This window comes from Haemorhous mexicanus, chromosome 6 (genome assembly GCF_027477595.1).
Source record: "Haemorhous mexicanus isolate bHaeMex1 chromosome 6, bHaeMex1.pri, whole genome shotgun sequence".
Classification (NCBI taxonomy): Eukaryota; Metazoa; Chordata; class Aves; order Passeriformes; family Fringillidae; genus Haemorhous; species Haemorhous mexicanus.
Window position 1 is genome coordinate 28,775,691 of NC_082346.1, and position 21,249 is coordinate 28,796,939.

Sequence of the window (21,249 nt, forward strand, 5' to 3'; positions counted from 1 at the left end):
TCCATTCTCCACAGTTGAAGTGACAGCTTTTCTTTCATCTTTCCTCAAAGGTTATTCACTAAACTCATTGTTCACTCGATATTTGATTTCTTGGTACCAAAAGCAAGAGCAACTTTTTTCCCAGAACAACTCACTAGCTGAGCTGAGACCATAGAACTTAATAAAACCCCCAAACTTCAATGATTTCAACTATAAAATTCTTATTTTTAATAAGATTATGCATGGCTACTTAGTATTTGAACAGTAGCTATTACTCTGCAGGTATATTTTTGCATACAACAATCAGAAAACAAGTTCTAAGAAAGACCAGTTAAACATACTTTAAGAAACCATTTTTCTAAGACAAGTACCCTGTTATTTGGATGGCAGTGGGAATAAAACTGTAGCAGCTGCTGCACACCACCCATCTCACTGTTGCAGAAGTCAAAGGAGTTGGTATCACAAATTTTGTTGCCATCACAAACATCTGTGAATATTTATTAGTTCAGTACCAAAACATTTTTGCATGTCCTCCTGATGTTTTTTTTTTTTTTTTTCCTAAATACACTTTAAGAGTGTTTACTCGAATTAGGTGATGAATAGTTTTTAAGTTGCTTCTTTCGTTGCACTGCAGTTCGCAGAGCCTGGAGAATTAAGTGTTTGTTATTCAGGATGTTGTAGCTGCACAGGTTAAGCAGCTTGTTGAAATTCTCTTCAGTGTACGTCAGGAGGCCGGTGCCATAGGGAGCAGCACAGTTGGACACGTCCACTCTTCCCTGCTCCATCTCTGCGGGACTGCGCTCCACATCTGAAACCAGAGCCAAGCACAGCAAAGGAATTGAGGTGGAAAACTGCTAGCAGGCAGTGCAACATACACAGTAACAGACTATAAAATCAACTAGTTCATTGCTTGGCTACAATCCAGACTTGACCAGCAGAAAAAATGTTCCATGCAAAATGCTTTCCTCTCTAAATTAAGGTTTTGCATCAGAATATACAATTTTTTTAAGATTTTATATGTTTAGCTTTTCACTTAAGTTCTGAGATGACAGCTCTTTATCTACCAGCTGGTAGAAAATTACACCAGAGGGCTCCTGGATTGGGAATCTTCCCTCTCAGGTGGCCGAGATTTTAAGCACAAGCAGCAGAACAAGTAAGATAATGAACGGCACAAGGTCTTTTTCAATAAGCTGGTTTAGGGATTTTTCTTCATTTTTTGAGGAAAGTTTCCTGGATCATAGAAAATTAGAAATAGTAAAATTGGAGTTGATGCATGTAGAAGTATTTGTAAACTGAAACTGGATTTGCCAGGTAGTTTGTTTTTTTTTTTCCTAGTGAAACAAACATTTCTTCTATTGCTGAACTAAAGGAAACAATCTGTAAACTTCAAAAATTATAGGTATAATTTTTTGCAGTTTGTTACCCTGGCAAAGCTTTGCTTCATTACATGTTTTCAGCACTTTCTATTCTCATTTTTTCATGTAAAAAAAAGTAATAGGAGAATTCTAGCTTTGTCAACCAAGTGAACATTATATCTCTTCATGAGACTGTTAGGTGACAGCATAAGCTACCAGTGGATATAACAACTGGATAGCTGTGTCCTATTCTTTATTAGCAAAGTTACATGTCCTGTTTCAAGTGCCAGAAGGGGTTTCCCTCAAGGTACAGCTTCTCAGGCTGTTATTTTTAAACCTCTTCACTCCAATCCCTGATCAGCTGGCCAATACTGTATTCATCACAGCTGGACTGAGACTATAATAACTTAGCCAATTCAGAAGCTTGCCAGTGTCTTGTTTTGGAAGAGGAACAAGTTCAAGGGATCAACTGGATGAGACAATCTCAAAAAATGATTTCTGCTGTCAACTTACTCGGTGCCTTGTATTTTTGGAAGGTATCACACACCAATGGGAAATAGGCCAAGATTGGTGCCTCTAAGCTGTCCTCAAACACGTAGCACTCCTTCAGGTGCTCCCGGTCCTCCTGGCTCAGCTCAGTGCTGGGGAATGGGATCCCATGCTCCAAACAGTACTCTGAGAATAGGTCCAGTGGCTGGCTCAACAGAGAGGAGAGAAGGAAACACAAGAAGAGCTTGAAGTAAGACCACCAAACCCCATAATATTTTGCTGCAATAGACAATCTGAGATTGATTCTTGTGTCTATAAATAATGCTAACTATGCACTGCAACAAACATACCATCTTAATTTTAATACATACTGGGTTACAGAAATTTGGTTGACTTTCTAACTCTACGTTTTTAAAGCAGGGTTACTATTTACTGAAATGTATATGACATTCAGGTCAACTTTTGTGATTTAGTGAGCACAGTAGAGGATTTGGATAGGGAAACTGATTATATGTGGCGTCTCAGATCACAAGTTCTTAAATATTTGCATTCAGTGGATCTAACCATGTCTTTATGTCCTCTTACAAATAAATTGCATTAATTTAAATCATATAAGCCCCTCAAGGTTTCTTCAAATGCAGAAAAAAAAACCCTGACTAAAACTCATGCTGACACCAAGAGTCAAACGTAAAAGCAAAACTTTTCATTCAAAAAAATATTCAAAATTATGTATTGTGTATTAATTACATTGTAGAAGTAATTTAACTATTGAGGAACTTACTACCAAGACAACAGATACATAGAATAGAACATCTTCTGTATGTCTGTGGTCATATGCTTGTCCCAGAAAGACATTGAAAAGAGCCCTGATAAAGGCAGTGACATTATGGTCACAGTTATGAATAGTACCACTGATATGATCATTTAATTTAATAAAAATTTTCTGGAAGAAAAAAAGAAAAAAAGGAGAGAGAGAGAGAGAAAGCTGTAGTGGTAATTCAGCTGCTGGAGTCATACAGATAAAGAATCACTGCTTCACAACATCACCAGAGTCTGTGATCCTCCACTGTAATTTAAGTGGAGAATGACATCCACTTTTCTCTCTGGCCTCAGAATGGGTGGGCAGCTGGTGTTGATGAAGAAAGCTGTATCTATCAGCTTGAGGTAGTCACTCATTTCATTCAGCTGGTTGGGAGAAGAATCCAGCACTGTGTCTGAAAGGCCAAAACTTCTATTATTATTATTATTTACTGCAGGGTAAACTCTTTTTTTCTAAATAAGCATAAAAGAAGAGAAAGAAAATACAATTGATGTATATTCATCTTTGACACAAAGCCCACAGTTAAGTATTTGCCTTTGACACAATTTTAGTATTTATTTACTAAATAAATAGCTCAACTCTGAGATCAGCAAGATGGAGCAGTTTTGAGACAGCTTCATACAAAGTGTTAAATCACTCTTCTATCTCAATATGTGTAAATTTGTAGCTGTTTTATTTCCTTGGAAGCTTCAAGTCACTCTTCAATGGCTTTTCCTAGGAAAATGAGAATTCAAGCAAACCTGCTGTGCTTCCTCCAAGACAGGAACAAGACCAGGAGTAAATCATCTGGGGCTTGGCAAAACCCATTCCACAAACATGTTAATCAAATAATATTAATCAAAATTTACCTCTATGACAAAACTTATCAAATATTTGTCCTCAGCAAGTATCAGTCCTCAAACCTCCCTCAAAGATATAACTAAAACAATTCCCAATTACCTTTCCACATGCAAAAGCTCTCATTCTCCAAATACTTGTTATGGAGCTGCAAGCCCTTGAGGAAATTGTGGTAAGTTGAAACCACTGGCCGCCCGGTCATCATCTCTCGAAGAGTTTTGGAAAGGTAACCTTTGGGCATGGATAAGCAGGTTTCCTGCTCATGAGGCTTCTTGGGCAGAGCAGGATGGTGCTCTGCAGGAAGAACAAGAAGAGGGTCTGTGTCTGCACATTCAGTCAGGATGTTTCTCTGATGATAATAACAACCAAACCACCCTGGCTCCCAGCCCCATCTGTGACTGGCTGCACACGTGGACCTGCAGAGTGTTCTGGGCAGTGGGTCTCAGTGTCACACCATCACCTTGTCCTTCCCTGTCTGGCCTCTCCCTCCCCAAAAGGCTTTGGTAACCCTCTTGTGACTAACAAAGCTCCCCAGGGATGTTGCACAGTGAGCAGCACAATAAGCAGCACAATGTTTTTTCCTGTTTTGCAGCACAACTGTTGGTCTCCTGCTTTTCCTTCATTCTCAAGGGCTTGGTGTCCCATAAGCCAGAAATAGGACACAAAAACAAACCCTTTACCAAATATCAGGTTTCACATTTCAGAGAGGTGTGAACAAAATGCAAATGCCAGAGAAAAGTAATCTAAAGAACTAACCAATGTCATGCTCAGTGTCTCGAGTCCATCTGTGCCAGAAGTGTTCTGAATGACCCGAGAGGTAGACAGCATCCATAAAACTCTGGGAAAATATATTGCTCCATGTGCCTTGAAAGTTTAAAAAAAAAAAAAAAAAGGCACCATACTTAATATTAGTTTGAATATTTAGAGCACAGCTATGGCAACACACATGAAGCCACTTTCTGTTCTAGTTATGAAATACCATGAATTCTCCTATAAATATCAAATGCCACGCCATTCCACACAATGTCTGGCTCACAACCAGGCCATTTTCGAAACCTGGCTGTCTATAAAAGTCAGGCTGTGAGTTTAAATAGTTCAGATGATCAGTTTGTGTGTGTGCATGTATGTGTTCTCTTTAGGTCATTCAGCAAATTAGTCACATTTGCCTCAAAAATTGGTTTCCTCTTTTGTCACTTTTGGCCGGTTCATTTGAGACTGAAATTGCATCAGATACATTCTCTGGTGTACTAATACTGCAACCTGCAGACCCCCTCTGTGTAGCCAGCTCTTAAGGTGATGTTTTCTTGAGATAGTACATTACCTTCCAAGAAACAGATGTGGGATTCTGGGATCTTCTTCATCCGGTGACCCATGAAGAACTCACTACCAAAATCCTCGGAACGAACAAAGGCCCCATATTTCAGGAGACCCACCTCGTAAGGTGTGAACTCCACCCACTCTGCAAATAAGGCATCAAGCTGGATTTATTGCAGCCAGATGTAAAAATCAGCTTAGAGATTCAGAAGCTGGAAGAACAAGGCCTATAGCTTCACCAAGGTGGTGACAGACAGTTCAAACCACCACGCTTCGAAACAAACAGCTGCCCTTCAACACACATGAGTGCAAAAGCTAAAATCATCTCCTCTGCCAAAATCCATTCAGCTTGAGATTTAGGTCAATTTTTGCACTAAGAAGCAAGACCTGGGGCCTAAATTCCACTGACTGCTAAGGCCCTGCACACAGTGTGGCATTTTGAGTTCCTCTGAGCCAGCAGTGACACCAGCTACCATTCATTCTAGACACTCTCATAATCACTGCCTTGAGGATAAAAATCTCTGACCAAATCCCCTCCCCACACAGAAGCCTGGGCTGGATGCACTGGGACTGCAGCTGTGCCTAGGAGCAGATGACCAGGTTCAGTTGCAGTGCCGCCTTCATTTGTGCTGGGAATGCTATGGGAACAGGGATCAGGATCACTGATCAGAGCACAGAGCCCTGCCCCTCCTCAGGTCCTTCTCTGGCTGCTGGGAGCTGACTCCTGCCCTCACCCCTCTCCCACCTTCTCCCTTCTCCTCCCTGCCTTGCCCTCTTCCCCACTCTTCACAGCTCTCCTGGACTAGTGCTGCCTCAGCAGAAGACCCAGCAGCTGAAAGGGGCTGTGGGGGCACAGGTGGGGATGAGAGAGAAAAGAGCAGCAGTTGTGGCTCTCAAGGCTGCCAGCAAAAAGCATCTCCATCACCTCACTGTGCAGTGTCTATAGCACAGGTATCTCGCTTCCACAGAAGACAGGGGAAAAGAAATTACTTAAATCCAAGCTAAATTATTTTTAGCTTGGATTGCAGGAAAAAGTTTTGGCAATCACACTTAAAAGGAAGCTCTTCAGAGTTATAAGAGGGTGTATGATAATCTATACCTTTAAAATCCAAAGTGCTAAAGTCATCCTTGACATTGAGGGATAGGTATATGGGGAGTGGATTCTGCCCCTGATTGACTGCTAGCTGTTGATCCGAGAGTTTGTGAGCACTTTCCTGTTTACAAAGAGCAAAATTCATTGTCAAAAGATGAACATGATGCACGGACATGAAGCAGGAACTACCAATGAAGTACCTGCTAAACCTCAGCAGGTTTTGCTCTGTGTACTTTAGCTGTTTGGCCACACAAGTGCGTGCATGTGTTATCTGCCATGAGCTTTCACCAAGGCACTGTGCTTATGGGAGTTTTGGCGAGTGGGACAGGGCAAAAATGCAAGAAACATGGCTGTACAGTCACTGGGATATGGCTTGCTTTAAGGAAAGAAAGATATTTAGTCAACCTGGACCCATTTCCTTCAATGCAGCTTATGGGTATACATTGCTGTGCCTGAACTTAGCTCTGTCAGAGCCTTCTCTGCTCTGTGTGTTACTAGAATGATCACCTGACCCAACCCCCAAACTTAAAGATGGAAAATCAGTTTCCTTAACATCTTGAATTTTTGCTTGCTCAGATGTCTCTTCTAGATGCTCACACTTTAGGGTTACTTTGTTACTTCTATTCTAAAAAGCCAAATATTAAGTCCTTCAGGTGTTTTTGGAGCCTTTTCTTTAACTGAATCCACAACCTTAGACATGGAAATTTAGAAATCCTGTGCAATAAGAAGGAGAGAAAGAATATAAAATACCTGATGATGTAGCATACAATCAATGAAAAGTCCCCATAAATCTGTAAAGGACACCTTGTGCCCCTCTTGCTTTCTCTTACAAAGCTCATTTTCATAGTACTTCATATGATCCAAAGAGAAACAGTGCAGCTTGCTCTGGGTCACATGGTTCCTGATATCACCAACTGGCCCTCTGAGATCCTTTTGTGACCAATTGGCATCTTCATATAACTTTGACATGGTCCTGGATAGAAGAAAGGTACTGTGGTTCATCACAGGGCACATGACAATTCATTAGCCTATAACACACCTAAGTGTTTTGTTTGAGGCTACACGAGGTTCTTGCCCTCCAACTTTTACTTGGAAGAGCATTTCAAAGCTGAGGCAGAATTTAGACTGTGTAATGATTTCTTTTTTTTCCCCTGCACAAACACATTTTAAATCATCCTAGCTTGTTTGTATTTCAGAATCAAAAGAGTAACAAAGCAACACTGACAACTTAACTCAAGCTTTTGCTAGAATTACCCTTTGATTGTCTAAGCCACCTCTTTTGTCTGAGGTTCCCTCAGGTGGGTCAGACCCCGTGTGAAATGTTAAGCTGGAGTTTGGCAGCGAGTGGCAGGTGTGAGAGCCTTCCTTGGGTGTGCAGCAGGTGGCACCTCAGGCTCCTGGCACACATTAGGGCAGGCTTGAGCTGCCAGCGCCCAGGGCTCAAGCAGATTCCAGTCATCCCCTCTCATCCCCACCCCACTTGTTCTAATTCTGTCTCACATATTTTCAGAACAGCCCTTCAGAGTCAAAATGTTTTAAATCCCCTCAACCCCTCCTAGTTTGTGCAAGGCAGTCACCATTGAGTGCATGAGTGACACTGTGTTTCTCAGGGCTGTTCTTTACAAGTCTGCTTTTTGGGGACATGTAAGAGTTGAACCAGACAAATATTACAAAAGGACTTTTGAGGTGTTGCATGCAACAAGATAAGTTACAGGCAAACCATCCTGGCTTGTGCTCTTTTCTTTTGGTTTCTGTAAACACTTCAGTGCAGTTACAGAAATACTGTCATTCTCATTAGATTTGTTTCTTGTAGGAGGGAGCACTGAGTGGTCCCATGAAACAAGTCCAAAAGGAAGCCAAGTGCCCACATCAAGCTGAGTAAATTCATCACTAAGGCAAAATTGTTCTCCAGGTTATCACTCTGCTAACACAAGGGCAAGCCCAGCTCTCCTTACCATGTTGTGGCAGACAAACCACTGATGTATGACACACAGTCCAAAACACCCAGCTCCTGGAGCGCCAGGAGGCTGCCAAACATTGCTGTCATGGACCGCACTCCCCCGGCCGCCGTCACCACCGCCACCACGGGCACCTGCTCAACACACAGAGAGGCACAGAGCCACTCATCACCAGGGGAAACACAGCAATGGTGGCCATGCAGAAAAAGCTAACACAGAGGAAACACAGCAATGATGGCCATGCAGAAAAAACTAACAGCACCACCTGCTTCAGGTAGGTTTTGATAAATTCACCCTCTTCAGGGCAGTGCCTAGGTGTGTATTTGAGCTGGGAAAATTTGGGGGAATTTAGTGTATGCTGAAAGCATTTTCCTGATCAGTGATACTTTGGAAAGCCAGGAGCTGTAAGTACAGTTCTTGTGTGGGGAAATATATTTTCAGATTTTCTCAATGTATTTAATTTTTCCTCAGCTCTTTCCCTCAAAACACCTTTTAAAGCTCTGAGTATAGCTAAGGTCAGAAGAGCAGCACAAAACCTGCCTGCACAAGCACATAACCTGCCTCTAAGTATATGTACAACATTTGCTGTTCTCCAGGCAGATAGTGCCCAGCTCTATAGGTTTATTTTAAGACCCTCTTTCCAACCCACATCACCTCTACCTTCCCTGATGTCAGTGCTATATGTAATTTACTTTTACTTTCCTCAGGAATGCATCAATCCTGTTATCCTTCCTCACTTTTCTGTATAGTAAAAACTGATACAACAGACATTCAGTTTTAGGAACATACGACACCATGACCTTTAATCTTGTCTTCACTGTATTTTACCATCTTCTTATGGGTTTGGGGGGCTTTTTGAATAATTTGGTTCAAACCCCCTTATATTCTCATTTAATAACAACAAGTCCTATTCTACCTGTTACTTAAGTTCTTGAGCACTTGGACTTGGTTGAAAAATGCTGTCCTGCACAGATCATAAAGGGTTGGGTGTGCTGGGAGCTGAGCACAGCAGTGAAGGAAATACCCCACAGGCACATTGTCCCAGCACCACAGCCCCACAACAGATCATCGTCTTCCAGTAACAGAGCAGCTACCTCTGAGTTCAGGGATCCCCAGGAGAGAAGCAAACAAGAGGTAACACCAAAAACCACACAAGACAGATGCCACTGGACCAGTGTGCTATAGGAGAGTTGTAGCCTCCCCTGTGAACCATGTGGCAGCAGAGAAGAGGTGCCAAAGAGGAGAAATGGTCTCAGTTTCAGCAATCAAATTTCACCAGGCTTGGTTATACGCATCAGCATGTCAGCAAACACAGCCTTTGGCTGCCCCGAGGGAGGACAGAGCTTGGCAGAGAATAAAGGAGCTATAACTGGCCTCCTAAAAGTTCCTCTTTCATCCTCTCTGCCAAAAATTTGGATATGGTCTTAGGTGCAAGTGACAATCTGGCCGATACTATTTAGTGTAGAATATGTGGAAGAGCTGTCTGGGTAGTCATGCAAGCACTGCACATCAACTTCTCTCAAGGTGGGTCATGCTACTTCAAGTTGCCAAGATGCTGTCCCACATACCTCATCCTCCTGCAGGTCTTCATCTAGATGAAGGACATTTTTCAGAGCAGCAGCAACCACCTTCTTCCTTTTGCGGATGAAACCCTGCTCCTCCGCGCAGAGGTCGAACCCCAGCCGCAAATCCAAATCCTTGCAGCTGCAACATGAGAACAGCACAGGGCATTCCCTGCAGCCAGTGCAGCTGGAGACTCAGCAAAACCAGCAACAACAAACCAGTTTAAAGAAATTCCATGTACACGAAAGTCCCCCTATGTACAAGAAAGCAGGTATATGGATATCCTATGTCCTATTTTTGTGCCTTCCTGTGGAGATTTTAGACCAGAATTATGTCCTGAACAATTGCACACAATCATAAGGAAGTCAAATATATAAAATCAAGTTATATCACATTGAACTCTGGTATTTGGACACCTCTTCCAATTCTCCTGCTGTGCATGTGTTTCCTGAAGCACAAAGGGGGCCTAAGTAGTCATTTAAACTTAACACACTTTAGTTAAAAGGACTCTAATACTGATATAGGCTAATCTCTACAAAGAATTTGTGCTTTATTTGAGTCAGAAGATGTCTCTTAAATTTATCCCTTCTGTTACATGATCATAAATATCATGTACATGATTCATTCTATAACCTGTGTTTTCACGGGGTTCCAGTTTCAGAGGCTTTTTTCAGGAAAAAAAAAAACACACAAAACAAAAACTTCTCTGTGTCTTCTCTAAATATTATTCAATAAACCCCTCTGATTTATCATTCACCTGCAACTAAGGCTTGCAATGGTGCTAACTTATCAACAGGGGGTAATGTTGCCCTTCAGAAAATCTCAGCAAGCCAGTCAATAAATAAATTACTGTCCATGTGTTTCATTGAAAAATGACCTGTAGAGGTCTTGTAAATGCATAAAGGTGTTAGACACACCAGAAATCTGGTATACATAAATATGCACTTATTATAGATAAAGGTTACAAAACAGAGGTATGTTTAGGTTACAAAGCATCAGCATTAGGAAAAACCTTGTGATAGTTTTGACAGTTTATACCCCATAACTATCTACCACCTATCCTATTCTAAATTCTTACCAACCAATTTAAAAGCTTTAAAAGCTTTAAAGCATTTTATTAACCATTCCTCATATTTCAGTCATCTTTATTTCCTGTTTTGAAATCAGCTACTTTAAGATGTAGCTTCCTTTCATCTAACAATTATATTATGACAGGAGAGGCCTAAGTAGGAGATTGCCTAAGTAATCATTCAAAAGCAATAAAAAAATTACCTATTTTCCTCATTCACAGACACCTCATAAGATTCCCCCTGAAAATCAATAATGAAAGCACCATAAATTTTAAATAGAATTGTAATGTTGTAGAAGTAGGTTTTACAGTATTAGCAATTATTCACAAATATAGTCTAATGATAAATTTTTGGCCTCCTCTCAGGCATTCAGCATAGAATTTTTTAAACTACTTTTAAAGCAGACAGAAATTCTGAATATCCCTTTTCCCTCCAAATCATAGTTATATTTTTAAGTGTATGCAGAGCTAAGCATACAAATAACTCACTAATGCATTTTTAGTAACAAAATTCTTACATGACCAGATATCACATATATACAGTTTACCTTGTTGGAAGAATTCCAAATACTGTCAAAGGATACTCACTCTCATCACTGTCACTTTCTTTCCCAAGTCCAGAGAATGGAGAGGCACAGCCAGGGGACTACTTACATCCATTTCCCTCCTACCTGAGCCAGGCTGATTTAAAGAGGGGGAAAAAATGTTATTAGAAGAATATTATTTATAGACCCTAGACACAGAAATACTGGATAAGGGTTAACTCATGATTCTTCTCCCAAAATTTAGGTTAGGCGTTGTCACCATCCATAAGCAAAACCTACACAAGAGAGAAAACGCTCCTTTGGCAGGGTCATGAGCAGTCTGGGTTGACTGTGCTTGATGTAGTGGAACCTGGTGGTTTCACTGCTTCCAGGTCTGGAGTGAGAACCTATGGAAATATCCTGGGTTTCTTCATAGGATCCTTTCATTGTGAAGGTGAAATCTCTCCCTAAGAACAAGAGCAAACCGCAGGGAGATGTTAACTGTGCCTAGTCCTGAAATTGGCAAATAAAAGTGCCCCAAGTGACATTTCAGCCTTAGTGCTGCAGGCTTAACTAAAGTTAATTTGGAGCACAATGCTTTCCTTCCCCTGCCACCAGTGTGCAGCACCTGGCCCTTGGGTTCCCCTGGGCTGCAGGGGCTCGGAACTGAGCAGCTCTCAAGTCTGCAATACTCAGAGAACTGATCCCAAAAGCTGATGGCAAAATCAGGGCTGACATCCCTGACTCCACTGAGAAATGCAAAGGCATCTGTTCTGAGTATTTCACCAGCCTTGAGGCGGATTTTTAGCAGGCACTTTGTACATAATTCTTTGTGTGGAAATGTGTGTGAATTGATTTATAGCAGGTGTAGTATGAATGTTACCATCCTACATTCATAACTAAGTTATTTATTGTTCTGCTTATTGTAAATCCCATTGAATTGCTTTGTAAACACTAAATTATGGGATGATTAAGTGCTGCTGAATCCTTTAGACAAACAATCAAGTCTGAGGCAAAGTTTGGCAAGAGGGCTCACTCTGAAACTCAGAATTGGTGTGAGGATCTTCACTCCTGGCACCCTTTCCTTTTCCCTCTTTATCCTTTTGCAGGCCTGGTCTCTACATAAATAATTCTAGATCTATGCTAATCTGATTTTTCTTTGCATGTTTCATGCATGTAGTAATAGAGTGAACCTTGCCATCAAACTTGTCCACAGCTTTACAAATTTATATTACACCTACACTTGCTGATACTTTTGCCAGTGATCAAGTGACCTAAACCATTTGTGACACCCTGCCAAGTGACAGAGAGCATGTGTTACACTTGTGGACGCCTCTAGCAGCATTCACATCCCCTGAGCTTTCACTGAAGTCTTTCTTCTCCTGAGAGTTGTGTCTCCCTTCTTTTAATTTCTGTTTTCCCCAGAAAACAGAGGTAAAGGTATTTCAGTTCCATCCACACCACAGTGATATTTCCAAATCTCCCAGCCACCTCCACAGTTTCTCTTAAGATACAGAGTCATGTCCTCTTCTGAGGACTCTCACTATTAGCAAGTAGGTAATTCAGGAAATACCCAAGCAGCCCTGATGCAAACAGAGACTAAAACAAACCAAATATTTATCTAGATTCAGCTTCATTTCCCATAGCACAAAAAGCAGCGACAAACAATTTAAATCAGCAACCTCACTTTTGTAAGAACTCTTCATTTTTGTTTCATTCACATGTACTTCCAAACAGGAAACTTCACGAGACTGGAAGAGAGAAGCAATAAAACCATTGTTCACAGGAACAGTGCAGGATTCTCACTGAGGTTCTAGGGGTCCTGTAGAAACACAATGCTTGGCCATGATGGTCTGTGGATGTGAAGAATTTGTAGAAACTGAGTATCTTGAATAAATCTTGCACTGTGGTTAAGGAAGCCAAAATACCTGGGGATCTGTCATTACACTTAAATACCATTCAGTCCCCAACAGTTAACACAAGAAATTTTTCTCCCTATCTTCCAACCACATCCTTCAGTTCTGCCCCACCATAAGATTAGCATACAAAAAAAAAAAAAAAATTACCACTAGTACACCATTAGTAATGATCTTCTCAGATACACCTGGTCTGAAAAGCAAAACCAAAAAGATTTATTTAAAAGTGTGTATTTAAGCAATAAACTTTCAAAAGCACATAGTTCTCTGAGCTCAGTTTTTGTAGCTGGCAAGTACCATCAGCACTTCCATTCTTCCCCTCTATCTTGCAGCCTCTGCCGGATCCCATCCCATACCTTCCCAAGGATGCTCCTTCTTTCTCATCTCTGCTGATGAGTATCATCTCTCCTTAGGCTGAATCACAAAATAAACATCCATTCTCAGCTATAAATACTGAGACTGTCACTCAAATTTAGGACAGAAGAGCAACAATGGGGAAGATGCTGAGATGAGTTGTCTGATCACAGGTACATGGAGCCACTTGCCCAATGCTGCATTACCACTCTCTCTAAAAGGCAGTTGTCTGATGACAAACTCTACAACATTTAGGTTTTACTTACATGGTTTCCAGTAGAAATTTACTTACATGTTATGCAGTAGAAATTCCACTTCTAGTTCTTCCTGATTCTGAAAATAGGACTTTTTTTAATTTATGAAGAAATATTTTCCTCTGATACAACTCAATTTTTTTATAACTCTCTCTCTCTATTCCCACACCCTCTACATCATAATATGAATGGATACAGATTTCTGTGGCCATACTTTGATTTCACCTCTCCACTGCTCTACTGCTTACAAACCAGCTGTACCATCAAGAGAAAGAAAACTGAGTATCATTGAAGAAGGAGCAAGGCTCCTATTACTAATTCATTAGTAGGATAAGACATGCGTCAATCAATGCTGAGGAAGAGAAAACTAGCAGGTGAATGATGTAGGAAAACAATTAAGAATGAAGAGACTTAGTACAGCTAATAGGCAGTATGCCTTGGTTAAAACAAAAGAATTTGCAGAGTAAAGTCATTAAACATTAAAAAATGAGTGGGAGAAGGGACCAATTTGGAAAATAAAAACTGCCAGGAGGAAGGGGAGAAGAGAAAGAGTGAAACTGTGATGGGCAATCAGAGAAAGAGCTGAGGGGAAACAAATCAAGAGGAAAAGAGACAGGAAAAGTGTGAGAATGAAGCAGCAACAGAGTAACACACCAACAGTATAAAAGAGACTGAATAACCGTGTTACTTCAGCCACTTGCTATGGGATATAGCCATTCCAGGACATACCAGACTAAAAAAGAGTATATCAGAGAGATCCTCAGGATCACCCATAGGGAGGAAAACAGTAGTTAACAGTAATGTAAATCTCTTTCTGGCAAATGGTAACAGCACTCTTTAATTTATATTCAGAATAGTTAACATTTACTGATAAATATCCCTTCTGTCCATCATATTTTAACATTGTGAATTGACTATGAAAAACATGCCAAATCTCACTGGCAGCTGCCATGGGAAAATCATCTTGGCAGTAAAAGTGTGGAGCAATTTTGTATTTACTAGTTCACATCAGTAAATGAAACATCTCTGATGGCTTCTCTGATAGCTGCATCTGTGGCATGTAATGCAGAAGCAGGTAGCTGTGCTTGCTAATTTCTCCCAAAGTCTCTATTTCAGGAGAATTACAGTGGTTGCAATGTTGTAATAGAAGGCTGGGGCACAGATTTTAGAAAGCAGTCACCTTACACAGATGCAAGACAGGCTGTATCAAATATTTAATTGTGCCCAGACTGTACTGTCCAAACTAACTGATGGTCTGTTACAACTTTGTCCAAAGAACAGCAGAAACAAGGTTCAGAAGAACCTGGCTCATGCCATCTGCCTAATTCTGCTTGCCTCATGTTCCTATCCTTCTTATGCTGTGTTACACTCACACAAGTTACATTTCTAGTTGGTCCCACTCACATATTTGTGGGTGAAAAATCCAGAGCATAGCCATGGAAATACTTGTTAGGCCACAGAGAGCAAGAGGCACAGCAAAGCAGCCCTGCTGCTCTGACAGCACCCATCTGACCTCTTCAGCCCTCCTCCTGAGATACCTTGGCAGATTGAAGAAATCATTATGGGCAGAAGGGGCACTACAGCCTGGTATTAAGATTGCCCAGCCTGTTGCATTACTAAGACACTTTCAAAAACATAAAACAAGCCAAAGTCTTCTGAAAACCCATATAGAGACCATAATTTGTGATGCCTCACGGGGGCCTGATTCACCACAAACTGAAGAAGGGCAGCTTGACAAGGATGTTCCTGAGACAGCTCACCTGGTCTGACCCCCACCACTTCCACCTTGCTAATGGGCTAAGACAGCTCTGCACATGCCTCAGAGCAAATCCAGGGCTTGAATCACACCTGGAATTATCTCAGTCACGTGAGGGATTTTCTGAGGAAGGCTGTAGCCAGCTGGGACAGGTTTAATAAGCAGTCCTCAGTAAGGATTGGTCTTCTAAAAGAGTAGTTAATAAACCTCTTCAAAGCAATGGTAATATGAAAAACAGGCAAGAGTGTTTTTCAAAGAGCCTGATTGACACAGTGGTTTAGAAATAAATGGAGCACACCAGTTCCTGGGAACCGAAAACTGAAGCCCTTGGCAAAGTGTGAGAAAGCCCTGAAGTTGTTACTACACCCTCCAGAGAAGGTGTTACATTGTGCAGAAGGAAATCTGAGCACATATTCTGCTCTCTTTGAAGATGAGTGTGATTTCTCCACCTCTCTTCTCAGCAACTTCATCCACTCAGTGTTTCATAAGATACTCTGTATCTTTATTTTGGTTGTTTATACAACTAAACACTGTATTTTTGAGACACATGCAGCAAATAAAACACTTACATCATACACTCCCTAAGAAGAAAAAATAAAATACTGATGATATTCTGATTCATGAAGGCCTGCCTCTCCTGTGCTGGCTCAGCCCCTCTAAAATAAATTTGTAGCAAAGGAGCATAACCAGACTTGCTGAGATTTTTGTCTTAAAGTTGTTCATAGAGGAGGAAAAAAAAAACCCAAAGAGATTACCACAAGAAGTAAATGCTTCATTTAGAGAGGACATTATCTGAAAGAACTGGTCAAAATCCCCAGTGAAGCTGAGAGGAGATAGTCCTAGTGAGCTACTGGCCAAAGGGTAAGGGCAACTGCCTGGAAACCAGGGCAGGTTTGTTCCCACCCCTGCTCTGTCAATCTCCTACAACAGAAATGAGACCTCCTAACCATCAGCTTCTTCATTTTTGACTCTTTTCCTCACAGATTTTTCAAAATATACTTTTGAAATTAAAAAAAAATAGAAACACTAAAAGTATTTTGGATCTTATTCCAGTCACAACAGGGGGCGTTTGTGACCCCTCTCCTAAAACCCAAGCATTCAACTTTTTTTAGTAACATCTTTTTTAACAAAGTCTTTGTGTGTGAGAACCAATTTAATGTTCAATTGAGGTAGCAACTTGAGACAAAATTCTAACCAAGAGTATTATTTTCTCTAGCCCCTCACCTCTGGATTCAACTCAAAACTCAGGTGAACTTTTTCTCCAGGTTGGATTTTAGCCACGTCAAAGCGAACAGTCATAAGGTGGTCATCTGGTGTAAAAGTGTCCTCATCACAGACTGTCAGCTCCAGGATGTTCTGAGGAAAGAGGCAGAGAAGGATGTCAATCACATATTCTGGGACTGCTGAGCCCAAAAGGAAGGTCTTGCAAGAGCCAGCATTCAGCCCTCATGGCCATGTGTCCACAGACTCCTGTGACAGTACAGAGCTCAGCTCACAGCCCTTGAGGCTCAGACAGCAGAGTCAGGGACCAACCCTGGTCTTACCTACTCTAGAAGAGGTAAATCATCAGATTTGGCAACCAAAAAGAGCTCCAAAAGAAGAGGAAACCTAAGTGACATATGATGGTAACATGCACCAGACAGAGCAGAGGTTACATCCACTATTCCTCAGATTGTTTGTGGATTCAAAATCACTGCCTTGAGAAATCTTGGCATTTTGTTAGAAAATAATAACAAAGGGGAAATTTTTAGCCCTTTAAAATGAAAGTTAAAGCACACTACCAAACTCTCAACAGGATTTGATCCCTTGACAGTTCCTCAGGGCTCGGGTTACCATGACAAGATGCAGCTCTAGTAAACTATGAGAAACTGATCCCGTTTGGACTTTGTATCACTTTCACTCTGACTGCTCACCTATTTCTGCTAACTCTATAAACATTTTAACAGTCTTTTACAACTGTTCTGGGGCACAAAGAAGCATTCAACATTATTCCAGATATTCCACAACCTTGTGAGCTTAAACGACTTCTTTCAGTCTGAGTTCAAGATCCATGTGAGTCTCAAGCCTTTCAAGAAGAGTTTGCCCACAGCAGGTGAAGATGCCCCCTTTAGAAAGCACCTGCTCCCTGTCACAGATCCCACCTTGACTGCACTCTGTATCACGAAGTGGAAAGTTTCATTCCAGACAGGGTTTCTGCAGTTGTGTACAGTTCTTGTCTGGGCTTCCTGACACGAAGCTGTTGGCAGCCACAGCTTGACATAGCAATCAGTTTGGCTCCCTGTGTTAACAACAAGTTGCACAATTAGTACAGCAGTACTTTGTCATTATTTTATTTGCCCAGTCAGGGAAAGAAAAGATTAACCTCTGAGGAGTCCTAGATATTTCATTAGACCAAATGAAAATATTCTGGGTTTAGAGTTATTTAACTTTTCTATTTAGATTTATATCAGCCTCAAAAAAGTCAATTTTAAACCACTAATTCTATATGATAACAAGAGCCAAAGCATTTTATTTCAACAGTGCTGAGCTAAATACTCTGTCTTTTGTGATTTTTTAATCCCTATTTTCAAATAGTTGTCACTTTCCAAAAAACTCATGTACAACTTCACTTCTTCAAATGGCACTTCTCAAAATTAAATTGAAATTTTATTTTGGGAGATGTTCATCTATTTGTAATGCAAAAGTCATCCAACACTGACAGAACAGTCAAGCCACAAACACAGCAACATCCAAAGCAACTGGTTTGATTTTTCCTGTATCTTTCACAAAGATGTTCCTTCCAAAAGGGAATTGGGCAACCTGGAAAAAGGGGCACTGAAGAGTTAGAAGAAAGGGAAATATCACAGACCAGCTGACAAAAGGAAGGACAATTTCTTCAACACAGAATTTCTAGTCTATTTCCTTTCTGGTTTTAAGTGTTTTCTAAATTATTTTGAATTTAAATTAAAATAAACACAACTTCTTCACCCAAACCCCCCTGAAACATTACTGTCATCCCAGCAACAGGTGTACAAGAGCATTAAAATCAGGTGACAGCAGTTTTCTTGCTAAGCTATAAAAGTGCCACCAGTGATACTTACACAGATCTGCTTTGCGGAGATTTCTCATGCCAATAATTTTTACAGAAAGCCAGCACAACTGAGGCACTTCAGGCTGCAGAACAATGAGAAAGATACCTTAATTATTAGCAATTAACTCAGATATAAATAACATCGCTTATCCTTTAATGCCAGTAAGGCCAATCTATCACTATATTGCAGTGAATTTGATTTTAACTATTTGGGACATTTTCTGAGAAGAAATACTTTCTTGTGATTTGACATTGAGTAAAGATAACCTGTCATTCATAGCTAGGATCTACATTAATCAAAGTGAAACCTCATTAATGCACCAAGCAGAACTGAATATAAACCAGGGGGCTTTTAAAGAAAAAGAACTGAAGAACGCAGGGATCACAAAAACTCTAAACAATGTAAGAAAATGGAAAGCTGAGAACACAAAAATATTGTGTTGTAAAATTGACAGTGCATTAGAGTATGTAATTAAACACAAATAAGCAACAAAAAGCTACAATTGCATGCAAATGCACATATACACACACCAAAAAAAAAAAGAAGGCGGCACAAAAGGACAAACAGAAAATTCAGAACGTCTTGGCTTAATCAGGACAAACCTAGGCTGACCTGACTGATCTACCAAGGAACCAAGGAGAAGCCCTTTGGCACAGCAATATTGACAACCTGTAGTGTAGGGTTCTACAGGGGAAGAAGGCTCTTGAAGGGCCCAAAACTGCCTCCAATTTTTCTGTTCTCCCTCCGCTCCCTATCCCAGCTACACACAACCCTACACTCGGTTACTGGAAAAACAAGACAGTGTTGAAGAACGTCAAGAGTAAAACACTACATGCAGAAGCAATAGCTCCATTAATTAAATTAAAAGCTGCACTTAAATATCCAAAGAATCATGATTTCTGAGAAACTGCCCGCTTAAAATCTCCTTGTGTTCCTCTTATTTTGATACTCCCTGTCCTGACAGAAGCAGACGAAACGTCTAAGCCGCCAAGCCAAATGTTATTTACAGCCTACTGGAACAATTCTCAACACTTTTCTCTCAGAAAGTGTCATTTGAACAAAACCAGAAGGTCTGAAAGAAGCCCATCAACCTCAGCATAATTTTTGGCAGCAGCATTTCTGGAGATGGAGGATGGAAGAAGTACATGATCCAAATTGCTGAAAGCGCAACAATTCATCCAAATACAGAGGATTAGTATTTCATCCTCAGCTTTAGTACCATCCATATCCATGAGTTTGGAGAAAACTTTTTCACGAGATGGCTTAAATACTAAGCAACTATACTGATATAAACCCAATTATTATTCCATAGTACTAGCAGTTAGTGAATTGACTGCTCTCCCAGATCTAAGAGAGTTACCTTCATTCTTTCGTACTGAATACACTTAAGGAACAGATTGAGAAAACTCAGGAACAGAAAAACATATCATACTATTTTCATTTTTCTAGTTATTAAATATATATTTTCAACTATTAGTCATAGAACTTGTCATAATTTGTAACATATCTAGTATGAACCATATTCAGTACTTTCCAAAACCAACTCATCCTCATAAAAATCAGTGTTCAGAAAAGTGTCAGACATAGTAGTAAGCCATTTTATCTGCTCATCTGCCTCCATAAAGTAAAGGAAAAACAATTTAAGGGCTAAGCCTTGGGTTTTATGAGGTATGACTACCATCATATAATCATACCACGGTAAACCAAGACTAAAATCCAGCTCTCCCAGTTCCTTGCCTAGCATTTAAACCACAAGTTCATCATCTTCCCAACCCCTAAGTCACAGTAAATGCTTTGCACTCTAGACAGCAGACTCACAGAAGAAGCAAATACTCCCTTAACTATCTGTTAATAAACGTCACCTCTCACAAAAACAGTTAAGCCTGGGGAGAGACTGGAAAGGCTGACAGAAGAACTGCAGGGATCATGGCCATGCACTATCCTTCATGCCCTGCAGCTCCCTCCTTGCAGTCCAGAAGCTGCCTTCCATACAGTACCTCATTTTCAGCACTGTGTGGCCTTTCATGATTCCTCCTCCTGATTCCAATCTTCCTGTGTGGATTTGCGCGGATGAACCGATCCTGGAGACAAAGAGCCAGAAGAGGGCCAGTGATGAAACCCAGCAGTCAGTAATTCTCAGTTTCTGCTCAGATTCACTATGGAAGGAGACCCTAGCATGCCTCCCATTTCCCTCTTCATGATGGGATATATCCATCTCACCAGGACCATCTACCTGCTGGTTTTACTAATATATCTGCCTGCTGTAAACAGATTTGACATTTAGGCATCAAAATTCCCCAAGCATCTGCTTTTGATCAATCTCAACCAAGACCACCAAAAAGATTCTTCTGCCCCACCGGTGATTTTCTCTTACCAAAGGTGAATAGGCTGATGATCCCATGGGTGTCTTTGTTTCATAAAAGGCACCACTATAAGGCTGCAGTCTGTGTGTCTCCCAGCTGGTAGGTGCTCCTGGACCACAGCTGTGGCCAGGAAGAAGAGTAGTATAGATTGACTCACGACTCCACCTCCCACTGATTTCAAAAGCACAAATGATGCACTGGTTCTGTGCCACACAAAGACTTAGATTTTCTTTATTTTCTTTTTTTTTCAACACCGCAGTGATTTAGAGAAAAAAGGAGATGGGTCAAGCATTTTATCACAGGGAAATTCCAGAGTCATTATCCACCTCCATAAGGTCTGAATAACTGCACACAGAGGGATCTCCTGGGGCAGTTCCAGCCCCCACCAGCTTCTCCAGTCAGATGCACAACAGTGCATCAAGTTCACTACAAATTACAGTCATGAAGTGGAGGCTGGATCTCACAGGCACTGGCAGACAGTTAAAGAAAACACCTTGTAGCTTTTCTTCTCTCTTATTTCATTGCATAGAGGAT

At 40.8% G+C, this 21,249-nt stretch overlaps 1 protein-coding gene across 2 annotated transcripts; it reads right to left on the reverse strand.

The window, feature by feature from the left end:
- Positions 1-445: 445 nt before the first annotated feature.
- LOC132328994 (cytosolic phospholipase A2 epsilon-like) lies at positions 446-18,430 on the reverse strand. 2 transcript variants are annotated; one of them, XM_059849522.1, is made up of 19 exons: positions 18,362-18,430; positions 17,423-17,559; positions 16,506-16,637; positions 13,564-13,604; positions 13,068-13,110; positions 12,689-12,752; positions 11,302-11,468; positions 11,066-11,158; positions 10,681-10,718; positions 9,414-9,549; positions 7,843-7,979; positions 6,638-6,860; positions 5,894-6,008; positions 4,802-4,939; positions 4,237-4,344; positions 3,583-3,774; positions 2,871-3,037; positions 1,848-2,028; positions 446-787 (listed from the first exon to the last, which is right to left on the reverse strand). In XM_059849522.1, exons 1-19 carry the CDS (start codon positions 18,387-18,389, stop codon positions 549-551), a joined length of 2,379 nt encoding a protein of 792 aa, XP_059705505.1. In that variant the 5' UTR covers positions 18,390-18,430; the 3' UTR covers positions 446-548. The 2 variants fall into 2 exon arrangements, with proteins under 2 accessions (XP_059705505.1, XP_059705506.1); XM_059849523.1 differs by lacking the exon at positions 446-787 and having other exon boundaries at positions 1,895-2,028; positions 2,841-3,037.
- Positions 18,431-21,249: the final 2,819 nt, after the last annotated feature.

Bases quoted from the DNA above. Each gene is read 5' to 3' on its own strand.
- LOC132328994 (XM_059849522.1), bottom strand. From the start codon at position 18,389: ATGAGAAATCTCCGCAAAGCAGATCTGT. The intron at 13,605-16,505 runs GTGAGGGGCTAG...TCCTATTTTCAG, and splicing joins GTTTTGAGTTGAATCCAGAG to AATCAGGAAGAACTAGAAGT. The intron at 788-1,847 runs GTAAGTTGACAG...CTCTGGTTTCAG, and splicing joins CCAAAAATACAAGGCACCGA to ATGTGGAGCGCAGTCCCGCA.